General features: G+C 48.2%; 1 protein-coding gene across 1 annotated transcript in view; it reads left to right on the forward strand.

The window, feature by feature from the left end:
* Window positions 1–14,903, forward strand: part of igf2bp2a (insulin-like growth factor 2 mRNA binding protein 2a) — a 260,008-nt gene extending 245,105 nt beyond the window's left edge. The window contains exons 13-16 of the mRNA XM_084314649.1: window positions 9,658–9,732; window positions 11,471–11,602; window positions 12,501–12,614; window positions 13,708–14,903. Of these exons, the coding sequence (XP_084170775.1) occupies window positions 9,658–9,732; window positions 11,471–11,602; window positions 12,501–12,614; window positions 13,708–13,809 (423 nt within the window). The 3' untranslated portion in view covers window positions 13,810–14,903. The remainder of the gene's footprint in view (window positions 1–9,657; window positions 9,733–11,470; window positions 11,603–12,500; window positions 12,615–13,707) is intronic.

The raw sequence follows: 14,903 nt of genomic DNA on the forward strand, positions 1-14,903 counted from the left end.
TTGTAATCCAAGATGCTCGATAGCATTGACGACAGCTAGCCAGCCCCTTCCAAGAGGCGGGCCCGAGTGGTGATCATCACGAGGTTAAATCCCAAACGACAGTGGAATCAACGGTGCTCTTCTCCGGTGGTCACGGTCCCAAAGCAATATAATCCAACCAGAAATGGTTCTGCAATCGCCGGTGTAGATTCTCCTGTGTACATATCCAACGGTTCTCGCCTAGGACTCCTCGGGTGTGGGCACGGATTTAGGCCGCACAGCCTGGATAAGTGCACTAGCTAAATACACGACGAACCGATGGTAATGCTGGTCACTGAAGAACTGTAGCCGCACGATACACAATAAATGATCGACTATTACTTCACATTAGATTAAGTCGAACTCAACGTTACTGCGTTAAACTCTGACACTTTAACATTCTATTCGCACGCGGTCCTCAATGCTCTATTTAGATGCAAAGTTGCTCACTTCACTGTACGTTGACTCGTGGTGAAGGTATTAAGGTTTTGGTAAGACTACTGCTGTTTACACCTGCACCGTATTTATACGTAAGGTGAATATCTAGTCCCAACCTCAGTTCTTGTCTCGTATTACTACGCAGACTCTGGGCATGTACCGACATGCCCGGAGTTGCCTTTGAACTTGCCGTTGGGGGCTTGGTCGTTGGCGCCTGTAGGAGAGCGAATATTACTCTGGTTTGTACGCAGGTAAAGGGATATTCCGTGTATATATACAAATAATATACAAGGTATATCAAACGATACATATATATATTCAGTTTAATCTGGCCCTTCACAACAGCCGCCTCCTAATTAGTCCGCACCTAATTAGTTAAAGCGAAGACAGATTAATAGTCCTGTCAACTACTCAATGTCTGTTGTGGGGAGTATGGCAATCTACAAAGTCAGTGGGTCATGATCGTCATCAAGGGAGTCAGGGAGCCTTGGCAACTCTATCAGCCTCGCCACGGGTCGGGTGTGGCGGTGAGGCAGGTCGGCCCTCCTGGGTATACTGGGCTGTGCTCGCCACTGGCGACAGTCTGGTCGAGTCCGCTGGAAGCGACGTACTGCTTCTCTTCCGTTCAGTATCCAATAGCGACGTCGGATCTCAGCGAAGACTCTCTCTGCCCCAGCGTGGTGCACATCCTCGTCGTATTTCTTTATGATGAGCTCGGTGACCTTGTGTCGGCTGTTGAGGACTATAGGAAACTTGACGTCATCCGTTAAGTCCGGGGCCCGTCTCAGACGACCACCCACCCTGATGAGGCCATGGGTGTCGGGCTCGGGGGCCAAGTGGAGCAGTCTGCTGTCTGACGGGACTGGCTTTGATCCCTGCAGGCAGTCTAGCTCGTCGGGGAACGAGTCTCTTTGGGCTCGCTGTAGCAGAAGGAGTTCTGCTTCTTCGTAGTTAGCTGCATTAATGTCGGTAGTGGGGGGAACCTCAGGGTGGTGCCACAGGAATGTCTTTAACTGCGCACTCTCAAAGGTGAGGCAGTCGTCTATGTTAGGGTCAGTGGGGACTGGTGTGTGCGTCAACCCACAGAACATAGATTTCTTGATCTCTGCCTCCTCTTGACTAGCCTCCCGAGGGGTGGGGTTAGGCCACTCTTCTTCCGGGAGCTTGAGGAACTCAGGACCGTCACTGTAGATATTGTGGCGTGTGAGGTCATCTAGGGACATCCCCCGTGTGATGACATCTGCTGGGTTCTGTTTCGTGTCCACGTACCTCCAGCACGCTGATTCTGTTAAATCTTGGATCTCTGTGATTCTGACTCCCACGAAGACCTTGTATCTACACGAATCGGACTGGATCCATGTGAGTACGGTCATGGAGTCTGACCACAAGATTGTTCTTTGCACCGGGATGGTGAGTTCACGTTGGATTAACGTGGCGAGTTGCGCGCCTACCAGAGCTGCGCAGAGCTCTAGACGCGGGATCGATTGTTGCTTGCGGGGGGCTATCCTTGAGCGAGCCAGGATGAAGGCTGTGTGTATTTCTCCTCCCTCCTCTCGGGCCCGCAAGTAAGCCACCGAGCCGTAGGCCACTTCTGAGGCGTCGCTGAAGACGTGCAGGTCCATCTGGCACGTCTCCAGCCGCACTGTGGGTGGGAAGTAGCTTCGGCGTATGTTCACATTTTGGAGCGAGTTGAGTTCTCTCTCCCACTCTCTCCAGGTGGAAGCGAGGTGGTCGGGTATGGGGTCGTCCCAGCCCTGTTCCTTGTCCCACAGCTCTCGTACAATCATTTTCGCCCTGGTGGTGTAAGGTAGGATACACCCCAGCGGGTCGTATTGCCTTGCGAGTGTTCTGTATACGCTCCGTCTGGTGGTCGGTAGAGGGTCGACCTTCCCTGCTCCGTGGTCAGGGGTGTGTATCTGTAATGGAGCGAGTCTGTTTTGAAGCGCCAGACTAGTCCTAATGTCATTTCTTGTGCTTCACCTGGGATGGTCGCCATCCAGGTCTCGCTGCTTGCTGCCTTTGTCTCTGGGGAGAGGCTGCGAAGTACTTGAGGGTCACTGCTGGCCCACTGCCGGAGATCAAAGCCGCCTTTGATCAGTGAGGCGCGGAGCTTGAGTAGGAGGGCTTCGGCTTCTTCTGGCGTCGAGACGCTTTGCAGACAGTTGTCCACGTAGAAACTCCTCTCTACACTTTGTCTGACCTCCTCGTCAGCTTCAGGGTCTTCTGTCACATGATTTTGCAGTGCGAACGTAGCACAGCATGGGCTGCATGTGGTTCCGAAGGGGAGGACCTCCCATTGGTAGATGGATGGTTGCTCATCCCCGATCCTCTCTCTCCATAGGAACCGCAGCAAGGGCTTGTCCTCTTCCACTAGTCGCACCTGCAGGAACATCCCTTTGATGTCGCCGCTGATGGCCACCTTGTCTTGGCGGAAGCATAGTAACACGCCTAGTAGAGAGGGGCCGAGTGTTGGGCCGGGCAAGAGTTCTTTATTCAGATTCTGTAGTCCGATCTGGTAGCTGCAGTTGAATACAATGCGATCCTTGCCGTTGTGGTGGACCTTGTGGTGGGGCACGTACCATGATTCGATCGTCTGGTCGGCCTCTTGAATGTCAATTTTCTTTATGTGTCCCGCTGTGATCAGCTTGTCAGCTTTCTTTTATTCTTGAGTGGAGGCAGCGAGTGGCTGTTGGTCGGTTGGAAGACCCGGAGAGGGGGCCTTGTAGTGTCCAACCTAGGCGGGTCTCGACCGCTGCTGGACAGCTTCTGGGCCCGATGTGGACCCGGTCCGTTGGGACGATGAGGTGTGCGTGGTCGGATCCTATGAGCAGGGTCGGGGTGGCGCCGTCGATGAGCGGTATAGGTAGTTGACGTAGGTGCACGTATTTTTCCATCAGCTTTGGGATGGGGTAGGTGTACTGTGACAGGCCTATGTCTTGGCTGGTTGATTGATTGATTGATTGATTGATTGATTGATTGATTGATTGATTGATTGAAAACTTTATTAACAGATTGCAGAATGGGTACAATACAGTACAGCTCAATACACACAATTGTTAAGGGGATGCAGACCAGAGAAAGACTTTCGTCTTGTTTACATCAGGGTCCCCCATTTTCAATTCATCAGGACATATATGACATACATGACATACAGATAGTCAGTACTGCTACATCTATACATTTATGACATACCAGATTTGCAAATACAGTACTGTTTGTGATACAGAAGGAGTCAGGAAAAGGGAGTATATACATTTGACGTAGAAACTGTACATTGGAGGAGGTTGGGTGGGGGGGGGTTGGGTACACTGGGATATTGACAACCATACTGGGTAATCTACATTGGAGGTGGTTGGGGGGGGGGGGGGCACACTGTATAAACAAGCAAAACTGTACATTGAGGGGGGGGGGGAGACACTGTACAAACAAACAAAATTGTACATTGGACTATTGACAAAACCATACTAGGTAAATGACTGTACATTGGCAAAACTGTACATTGAGGGGGGGGGGGGGGAGACACTGTACAAACAAACAAAATTGTACATTGGACTATTGACAAAACCATACTAGGTAAATGACTACATTGGAGGGGGTTGGGTTAGGATATTTACAGGGGCCAGTGTTGAATTGCAGTCTCCCGTAGGTGTCCCTTGAGAGAGGTTTTGAAAGTGGGTAGTGATCCACATTCCTTTACAGCTTTGGGTAGGGCGTTCCACATTGATGTGGCATAATTGCGAAACGTGTTTAGTCCCTTATTTGAGCCGAATCTGGGTTTAACATGATTTGTGGAGCTCCCTCTGGTGTTGTGATCGTGGTATTCACTGACCTTTGGGAAGTATTTTGACATGTACATGGGTACCTTGGTCGTGTAGTGTATCTTGTAGACCAGGCCCATTGCAAGTTGCTGTACTCTGTCGTCTACTCTAAGCCATCCTAGGTTGTCAAAGTGGGCAGGGGTGAGGTGGGTTCTAGGAGTAAGGTCAAGCAGTAGTCTGACCAGTTTGTTTTGAGATGTTTGTAATTTTGTTTTTAGCGCCTTTGAGGTGCTTTGGTACCATGAGGTGCAAGCATAGTCGTAGTACCCCTGAATGAGTGCTCCTGCCAGAGTCTTCAGGGTATTCTTGTTTACCAGAGAGGAGATCCGGTACAAGAATCGAGTTCGTTGGTTGACTTTTTTTATTACATTGGATGCCATTTTGTCACAGGAGAGATTAGCCTCTAGGATGGAACCCAGGTAGGTAATTTCATCTTTCCTTGTGACAATATTGTCACCCACTGTAACTGAGAAGCCGTCGGTCTTGCTGAGTTTGTTATTTGAACCGAAGAGAATGGACTCTGTTTTGCCCATGTGTAATGATAGTTTGTTATCAGCGAGCCATATGCAGATTCTGCCTAGTTCCGAGCTGAGGGTTTTTTCAACCTGTAACTTGTTCTTGTCAGAGACCAGCAGGGCTGAGTCGTCCGCAAACAGGAACAAGTTGCAGTCACAAGCTGACGACATGTCATTTGCATAAATTAGGAACAGTAGCGGTCCTAGTATGCTTCCTTGTGGAACACCACAGCTCACTGTGAGGGGGGGGGGGGGGTAGGGTACCGGTGGTGAAGGCGTTAGTAATCCTATACTGCTTCTCGGGCTGCCCGACTGCTGCTATCGTGAAGGAGACATTTTCACCCTTTATGGTCTCCAGGTCTCTTCTAATGGTACGGATTGTCATTGTTTCTTCGCTCCCCCGCAGACCCAGCCGGGCTGCGGCGGATGCGAGGAGGAGAGTCTTTTCTGACCCATCGTCTAGGACGGCGTAAGTGTCCATGACCTTGTCCTCGTAGCTTAATATCACTCGGACCACTTTCAAGAGCACTCGGGAGCTCCCGCTCTTCGCAGGGTCTATATACATGACGTTCACTCTCGAGCTGCTTGGGGGTACGGGTTTCTTCTTGTTGCTGTCGTGTAGGACATCCAAGTGGGCGCCGTCGCACTTGCTGCATTTCTTCTTTAAACGGCACTCAGCCGCCATATGGCTGCGCGCGCAGCGGAAGCAGCGGCGGTTGGCTTTGATCCACTGACTCACCTCGTCAGCGGTCATCTTCTTGAAAGTGTCACATTGAGACAGCCAATGTTCCTTTTCACAGTACTGGCATACAATCTTCCACTTCCCCTTCGTCGGGGGGGTGCTGTGGTTCTTGTGCTGCGGCACTGACTCGGCCTGGTGCATAACGGTCACTGACCGGCGGTTATCATTAGATCTCCGAGGTCCATCTCTTGGGCTTGGTCCACTCCACACGAACGTGTCCAGTCGTAGGCTGCTGACTTCCCTTGCGAGGAAGGCGGCCAGGTCTAGGAGGGATGGCTCGGGACCGTCGGGATCACGGTGGTCTCTCTGCCGCCGAAAGCGCTCCTGGCGGGCTGGAGGGAGCTTCTCCAGTATTCGCTCCACATTAGAGTTAGCATATAGTTCATATCTCCCTTTCTCCTTTTGGGACCCCAGCATCCCTACTAGGGATTGTACCTTGATAGAGAGGTCATCCAATGCTCTATTGTCTTTGGCTGGGGGGAGGCGGTCGATATCTCTTATTTCTTGTATCACGTAGTCCCATATGCGTCCATAACGCTGGTCGAGGGCCACTAGAGCCGCGGAGTATGGGGTGCTTGAGTTGGAATATGCCAGCGCTATATTATGCGCTCTGGGCACCTTGAGATGCTTGAGGAGGATGGCATATTTGTACGACTCATCAGGGACGTCGGACATCATAGTCTCCAAGCACATCCGTAATTCCGTGTACTGTGCTCTGTCCTCGTGCGTAAAGTCTGGGAACGTCGGTGTGCCAAGGTACGATGCCATGGATGGCTGGCACATTGGTGAGCGTAGGGGAAGAGGCCTCCTGGGCGAGTCTCCCCGTACGTGTTGTCTTGGGTTGGTACTTGGTGGGTACCAGAGGCCGGGTACCCAGGTGCTGTTCCTCGGTGCTGACTGTACGTCAAACTCACCCGTGAGTTGAGTCGGGGGTTTGTAGTGCAGTGACTCGGGGCTGAAGTCTGGGCTGTACTGGGCCTCCTGGTCCAGAGTACGTTGCTGCTGGTGGGCTTGACTTTCCTCCTCTTCCTCTTCCTTTTCTAGGTCCTGGAGTCTTCTATTCAGTCTCTCGGCGACGTAGGCCGGTTCTTCCCGGTGGCTGGGTCTCGTATGGACCGGTCGGGGAGGGGGTTCGGAGACGTAGACAGGGTCCTCCTGTTGGCCGGGTCCCGGTTCGCTTTGTCGGGTAGGGGAAGGTGCCCTAGACCCTTGTCGTGATGATCTCCGGGAGCTCCGTGCGGAGAGAGGGGGTGTCGCCCTGGCAATCAATTGTTCTATCATCTGCGCCTGCAGCCGGTCGCGCTCTGCTTCGCGCTGGGCATGAGCGGCGTCGCGCTCTGCTTCGCGCTGGGCATTGGCGGCGTCGCGCTGTGCATTGGCGGCGTCGCGCTGTGCATTGGCGCGGTCTCTTTCAATGTTCTCTTCCGTCTGAAGGCGTCTCTCCTCCAGTCTTATGCGGTCATCTTCACTCCTTTGTTGCGCCTGGAAGCGCTCTCGCTCGGTTGCAGAGTGTTTGCGTTCACTAAGGGCTTGCGCTTGGAGTTGCGCGTGAAGGCGCTCTCGTTCCGCTGCAGATTGTTCGCGCTCGCTTGCTTGTTGCGCCTGGAGGCGCTCTCGTTGTTCGCGCTCGCTCGTCTGTTGAGCCTGAAGGCGCTCTCTTTCCATGGCAGAGTGTTCGCGCTCACTTAATTGTTGCGCCCGGAGGCGCTCTCGTTCCACGGCAGAGTGTTCGCGCTCACTAAGGGCTTGCGCTTGGAGTTGCGCGTGGAGGCGCTCTCTTTCCGTGGCGGAGTGTTCGCGCTCACTAAGCGTCTTTGCTTGAAGTCGATCGCGTTCGGTGGAGGCTGTCAGGGTGGCGATGAAGGCTTGCGCCAGTATCTGGTCCGCCTCGCTGGGGGATGACACTGACGGAGGTGATCGGCTTCTGACAGTGCTCGTTGGAGATCTGTTCTCCTGGCGCGCCCCGAGGTCCATCTCCTGGGCGCGCTTCTCTTCTGGCCGTGTGTCGGGTTCTGTCCCTGGAGCGCTTTCTTTATCCTGGAGCTCTCCGGGGACTATCCCGGTGACGTTGTCTGGAGGTATAGTCATGTCATGTCCCACCTGGTCCCCCCCGTGAGCTGAGTCAGTTTCGTTAGAACCCACTGGGGTCTCTACTGGCAGGGTCGCCTGGTCGATAGGATTTGACATGCTTTGACTATCCGCTTTATCCGTATTTAACGTCTGTTTAGATAAGCTAGGTGGTAGAACGACAGCGAATTCCTCCAGATAGGGAGGTGGCTGACGTTTGCGCTGTGGGCGTTCTAGCTTGGGAGAGCCGCTTGGGGAGTGTTCACCGCTGGCCATGGTTAATATTAATATTATATTAAATATTACACTGATACCCTCCGGCTCGAAGGACCAATTGTAACTGAGGGGTTACAAAACCCTGACTGTATTAAAGATTGTGATATATTAAACCACTACTAGTTATGTACTTTAATTACTGGCCATACAGTACATGAATATATATGGTGAACACCCACACAAGAATACGGCATTGACACATAAATTATATTGGAGGGTTATTTATTATTATTAAGCAACGTTAGGTTACAGATTGAGAATTAGGCTCGCGCTTGTATGGCGAAGAACATACGTAAAGTCAGTCAAGAGCATAAGTCAATGAGAATAGTAGAATAGTAGGAATACTATGATGGGTCTAAGCTGACGCCACCTGTGGTATAGCAATTATATGGGCCACACCGGTACCAACTGGAGACACTGGGTTCCCTCCGGGGTGTAAGGCCGGGAGGGGTAGAGGAATGTTCGGGTACACAGTCTGAGTCAACGAGGAATAAAGAGGCTCCAAATACAGGAGCCGGTGCATGTACTCCCTTGATCAGCAGACAAAGCAATAGTTGTAATCCAAGATGCTCGATAGCATTGACGACAGCTAGCCAGCCCCTTCCAAGAGGCGGGCCCGAGTGGTGATCCTCACGAGGTTAAATCCCAAACGACAGTGGAATCAACGGTGCTCTTCTCCGGTGGTCACGGTCCCAAAGCAATATAATCCAACCAGAAATGGTTCTGCAATCGCCGGTGTAGATTCTCCTGTGTACATATCCAACGGTTCTCGCCTAGGACTCCTCGGGTGTGGGCATGGATGTAGGCCGCACAGCCTGGATAAGTGCACTAGCTAAATACACGACGAACCGATGGTAATGCTGGTCACTGAAGAACTGTAGCCGCACGATACACAATAAATGAACGACTATTACTTCACATTAGATTAAGTCGAACTCAACGTTACTGCGTTAAACTCTGACACTTTAACATTCTATTTGCACGCGGTTCTCAATGCTCTATTTAGATGCAAGGTTGCTCACTTCACTGCACGTTGACTCGTGGTGAAGGTATTAAGGTTTTGGTAAGACTACTGCTGTTTACACCTGCGCCGTATTTATACGTAAGGTGAATATCTAGTCCCAACCTCAGTTCTTGTCTCGTATTACTACGCAGACTCTGGGCATGTACCGACATGCCCGGAGTTGCCTTTGAACTTGCCGTTGGGGGCTTGGTCGTTGGCGCCTGGGGTCGCTGTCCAATAGGAGAGCGAATATTACTCTGGTTTGTACGCAGGTAAAGGGATATTCCGTGTATATATACAAATAATATACAAGGTATATCAAACGATACATATATATATTCAGTTTAATCTGGCCCTTCACAACAATAATAATAATAATAATAATAATAATAATAATAATAATAATAATAATAATAATAATAATAATAATAATAAGATAGATAGATACGATGAGGTTTAAACTCATTAGTGTTGTTCAAATAAGGTTTTTAAGCGAAATTAACGTTGACGGGAGCGGAGCTGTGACCAAACGTGTCTGCCAGATGCTGCTGTCAAACCGGAAGCCGTCTTTTATTTTTCTTGATTTGATTTGCTGTTCTGTGTTTTGTGTTATACATTCTGATGTATTGTTGATTGCTGAGTGAGAAAATAAAGTTGTGTTTAAAAATCAAAATCTCTCTCTCCTCTCTCTCTCTCTCTCTCTCTCTCTCTCTCTCTCTCTCTCTCTCTCTCTCTCTCTCTCTCTCTCTCTCTCTCTCTCTCTCTCTCTCTCTCTCTCAGATCGCTCCAGCAGAGTCTCCAGATGTCTCAGAGAGGATGGTCATCATTACTGGACCTCCAGAGGCTCAGTTTAAGGTAAAGACACCTCTGTGAATATATAGTCATTTTAATTAACATTACATAACATTAAGATTATATTATATCAATGAAATGAAGATTGCATTATATTATATCATGTCATAGGCATATCATTGAAGTTAACACTAGGATTATATTATAGTAATGATAAATCATAGGCCAGACTTATAAATTGTATTTATTATTATACCACAGGCTTATTAGTAAGGAGTACTAATAGTAGTACTAATAAAGTAGCAGTACGAGTACTTTCTTTTGACCAAGTACAAGTATGAGGACTTGCTTTTGATCATTCACCAAGTATGAGTACTTCCTTTTGAGTGTTCACTGAGTACGAGTACTCCCTTTGATCAAGTACAAGTACAAATACTACCTTTTGAGTATTCGCCAAGCTGATGACTGTGTGTGTCTCTATGAGATGACAGGCTGAGTGATGACTGTGTGTGTCTCTATGAGATGACAGGCTGATGACTGTGTGTGTCTCTATGAGATGACAGGCTGAGTGATGACTGTGTGTGTCTCTATGAGATGACAAGCTGATGACTGTGTGTCTATATGAGATGACAGGCTGATGACTGTGTGTGTCTATATGAGACGACAGGCTGATGACTGTGTGTCTCTATGAGATGACAGGCTGATGACTGTGTGTCTATGAGATGACAGGCTGATGACTGTGTGTGTCTCTATGAGATGACAGGCTGATGACTGTGTGTGTCTCTATGAGACGACAGGCTGATGACTGTGTGTCTATGAGATGACAGGCTGATGACTGTGTGTGTCTCTATGAGATGACAGGCTGATGACTGTGTGTGTCTCTATGAGATGACAGGCTGATGACTGTGTGTGTCTCTATGAGACGACAGGCTGAGTGATGACTGTGTGTGTCTCTATGAGATGACAAGCTGATGACTGTGTGTCTATATGAGATGACAGGTTGATGACTGTGTGTGTCTATATGAGACGACAGGCTGATGACTGTGTGTCTCTATGAGATGACAGGCTGATGACTGTGTGTCTATGAGATGACAGGCTGATGACTGTGTGTGTCTCTATGAGATGACAGGCTGATGACTGTGTGTGTCTCTATGAGACGACAGGCTGATGACTGTGTGTCTATGAGATGACAGGCTGATGACTGTGTGTGTCTCTATGAGATGACAGGCTGATGACTGTGTGTGTCTCTATGAGATGACAGGCTGATGACTGTGTGTGTCTCTATGAGACGACAGGCTGAGTGATGACTGTGTGTGTCTCTATGAGATGACAGGCTGATGACTGTGTGTGTCTCTATGAGATGACAGGCTGATGACTGTGTGTGTCTATATGAGACGACAGGCTGATGACTGTGTGTCTCTATGAGATGACAGGCTGATGACTGTGTGTCTATGAGATGACAGGCTGATGACTGTGTGTGTCTCTATGAGATGACAGGCTGATGACTGTGTGTGTCTCTATGAGACGACAGGCTGATGACTGTGTGTCTATGAGATGACAGGCTGATGACTGTGTGTGTCTCTATGAGATGACAGGCTGATGACTGTGTGTGTCTCTATGAGATGACAGGCTGATGACTGTGTGTGTCTCTATGAGACGACAGGCTGAGTGATGACTGTGTGTGTCTCTATGAGATGACAGGCTGATGACTGTGTGTGTCTCTATGAGATGACAGGCTGATGACTGTGTGTCCCCACTTTCCCCAGTCTCTTCTTGCCTCATTCCCTCCTCTGTATTCCAGGCCCAGGGCAGGATATTTGGCAAACTGAAAGAGGAGAATTTCTTCACGGCAAAGGAGGAGGTCAAGCTGGAAACGCACATCAAGGTTCCCTCGACCGCAGCCGGCCGGGTCATTGGCAAGGGAGGCAAGACGGTGAGTTCGTAGTGGGGGTAGAGATCATGAATGAATGAATGAATGGTTTATTTTGAACAATAAATAGTGAGAGCCTGGTAGATAGACTCTATGTGCCAGGTACATGGTAGACAAACTCTATGCGCCAGGTACATGGTAGATAGACACTATGTGCCAGGTACATGGTAGACAAACTCTATGTGTCAGGTACATGGTAGATAGACTCTATGTGTCAGGTACATGGTAGATAGACTCTATGTGCCAGGTACATGGTAGACAAACTCTATGAGCCAGGTACATGGTAGATAGACTCTATGTGCCAGGTACATGGTAGACAAACTCTATGAGCCAGGTACATGGTAGATAGACTCTATGTGCCAGGTACATGGTAGATAGACTCTATGTGCCAGGTACATGGTAGATAGACTTAGAGGTAAAACACAAACTTGTATATTTGCCCTTTATAAAGAACTGTTGGCAGGATGCTTACATGTTTTGAAACGTTTGTTTTGTTAGTGCATCAAGTCATGTCTGGCGATCGTCCAGCGTTCACACTATTGCGAAAATCTGTCTTCAAGCCCCTTCAGACTTCACATATAATTTCCCTACCTGGACATTTACTATTACTCTTGTGAATTTCCAGGTGACCTAACACTAAGAGGTTAATTACTATTAATTAGTAATTAATTCATAATTACTATTGCTCGGACTTTGTTTGTTTTGTCATAACGTTTTATATTGTTAGCAAATGCCCCTCAAAGAGCTCCTTGGTTAAACGTTGCTTCCTTTGACTAAAGTGCCTCAGTTTCCCCTTTAAATCTTAACAGCGGTGGTCCCCCACTTGGCCAAGCCAGAAGTGAGGTGAGGTGTTATTCAGGTCAACGGTCATGACCTTTGTGATCTGTGTGTCATTTTGCAGGTCAACGAGCTGCAGAACCTGACTAGTGCTGAGGTCATCGTGCCACGGGACCAAACTCCAGATGAGAACGACGAGGTCTTTGTGAAAATCAGCGGGCATTTCTTTGCCAGCCAGGTATGGCACGTGGCGCGATACATCAGGATTTAGATGTACATAGAATTTACCTATCTCAAACCCTGCCCCCTCTCAAACCCTGCCCCCTCTCAAACTTCACATATCCAACTCATCGTGTCCAGTCTCTGGTGTATCATAAGCCCATGTAGGCATCTATGATATATGGCACCTTCAAATAATCAACTGATCGACCACTTGAATCAACTCCATCCAACCGTTAGTCCATCCATTCATAACATAACTATCATGTACAGTATAGAAGCCTTCAAATTTGTTATGGTGTTGGTGATATTTGATATACTGTATCAGTGTTCCCGCTAGAAAATAATTGTGCCATCCACGCGTTCTGGAAGATTTCAATGTCCCAGACAAATGGGATAAATTATGGTCAAATATTATCTGTTTATTGATCTTATTGTAATAATATACCATATGAATGCTTAATGCTTATTGTCAATCAAAACAGTCACAGTTACCATTTCTTAATCTACCAAAGTCAGCCCATGTTACCCTACTTCTACCAAAATTATGACCAGAAGATGCAGCAATAGCAGAGCAATCTTACCGCACATTTCTTTTGTCAGAAACATATTTTAGGTTCATCTTTAGGTAGAAGATTTGCGGGTGAGCTGCCATCTTGCACACACACATTTTTATCAAGATATCTACATACGTGCTTACAAGGTCGTATTACAGTAACTATGGCGATTGTGGCTGAAATTCTGAACGGCTCGTTTCAAGAGGGAGGGTTCTTGTCTCAGTTGAAATGCAGAAAAGGCACAATGCACATATTTAACTCAGTGTTGAGACAATCCCTCATTCTGTAGAAACAATTCACAACATGCACACAATTTTCACGATAGGTCCCCATTAAGAAGTAAGTGTCCTTGCGCAAGACACTTAACCGCTAACTGCTCCCAATGAGCAGGTTGGCACCTTGCATGGTTGCCTCTGCCGTGAATGTGTGAGTGAATGGGTAAGATGTAAGAAACCAATTGTAAAGCGCTTTGGATAAAAGCGCTATATAAATGCACCATTTACCAAGATTATGTTGTGTTTGCTTTGCCCCCCCCCCCCCCCCCCCCCCCCCCAGACTGCACAGAGGAAGATCCGGGAGATCATTCAGCAGGTCAAACAGCAGGAACAAAAGCACCAGCAGGGCAGCGCTACTGTGCCACCCCACCACTCCAAGTGACCAACGAGGGGCTGCTCCAGCGGGTACCAGCCAATGAATGTAGCCCTCCCAAATGGACAGAGACCTATCCAGATGAAAGGCCAAGGGGGACAGGCAAGGCAGACCAGCGGCACCGGGAACAAAACCAAAGAACTTTATTGGGGGAAAACGTGAGAGAGCCAAAGGCTGAGGACAGCCCTGCAGTTTGTAGACAGAGAGGGAGAGACCTTTACTGAAATAAATACAGTAAATACAGTATACACAAAAGACAGGGAAAGTAATCAACAAGGAGGGTGGAGACGGCAGACACATTGGGCATCTGTTGTCTTCACAGTACAAAAGAAAAATGAAATAACAAGAAATAATATGTCGCCCTGCGTAAAGTTATCTCTTTAGTTGGACTAACATAGGCCTAACAGACAGATAAAGCAACTGTATTAACAAACATTTAAGGCATTTCCGGTAGATATTTTGGGTTAGAACGAGAGTGATTAATGGACACTTTCTCTCACAACGGGTTGTGATATTCAGATTGCAAGAGTAAGTATCCATAGCAGTATTAATTCAGAGTAGCAAGGTGTACTCATATAGACGATTTCAGTGAGAGTGTTTGGGTGTGTTTTCTAGACAACAGCTATGACTATAGTCGACTTGTCAGATTTGTTGCCGGCAGCAACGAGGTCAGTCAAAGCGACGTTTATTCCTCGGCCGCATCGACAACTGAGCCGAGTTTGAAACAACCTTACACATTTTAAGAAAAAAGAAAATTCCCATGAAATGACAGAACATCTTGGTGTACCTTTTAGTATATTGTTTATATCCGAGATCGATTGGGCTCGGTTGAAAGGGGCGTGTCCTCTAGGCGCGGTGGCGGACAGCCTCTTTAACCGATGTCTCTTTATTTTTTTGTTCACATTGTAGGTTACCACAAAAAAAACAAAAAAAAACCTAAGAAAACATTTGGTGGATAGTTGAGAATCTTTCTAACTAGCCTGTGCGTGTGCCAACGCAAAGGATAATGTCCCTTTGAAACGTTTCTTACCATTCATATCTGATGCTCTACTTATTCTTCTTCTGTTTTCTTTTTCACTTAGATTCTGCTTTCACTTTCTCAT

This window comes from Notolepis coatsorum (genome assembly GCF_963971535.1).
Source record: "Notolepis coatsorum genome assembly, chromosome: 5".
NCBI lineage: Eukaryota > Metazoa > Chordata > Actinopteri > Aulopiformes > Paralepididae > Notolepis > Notolepis coatsorum.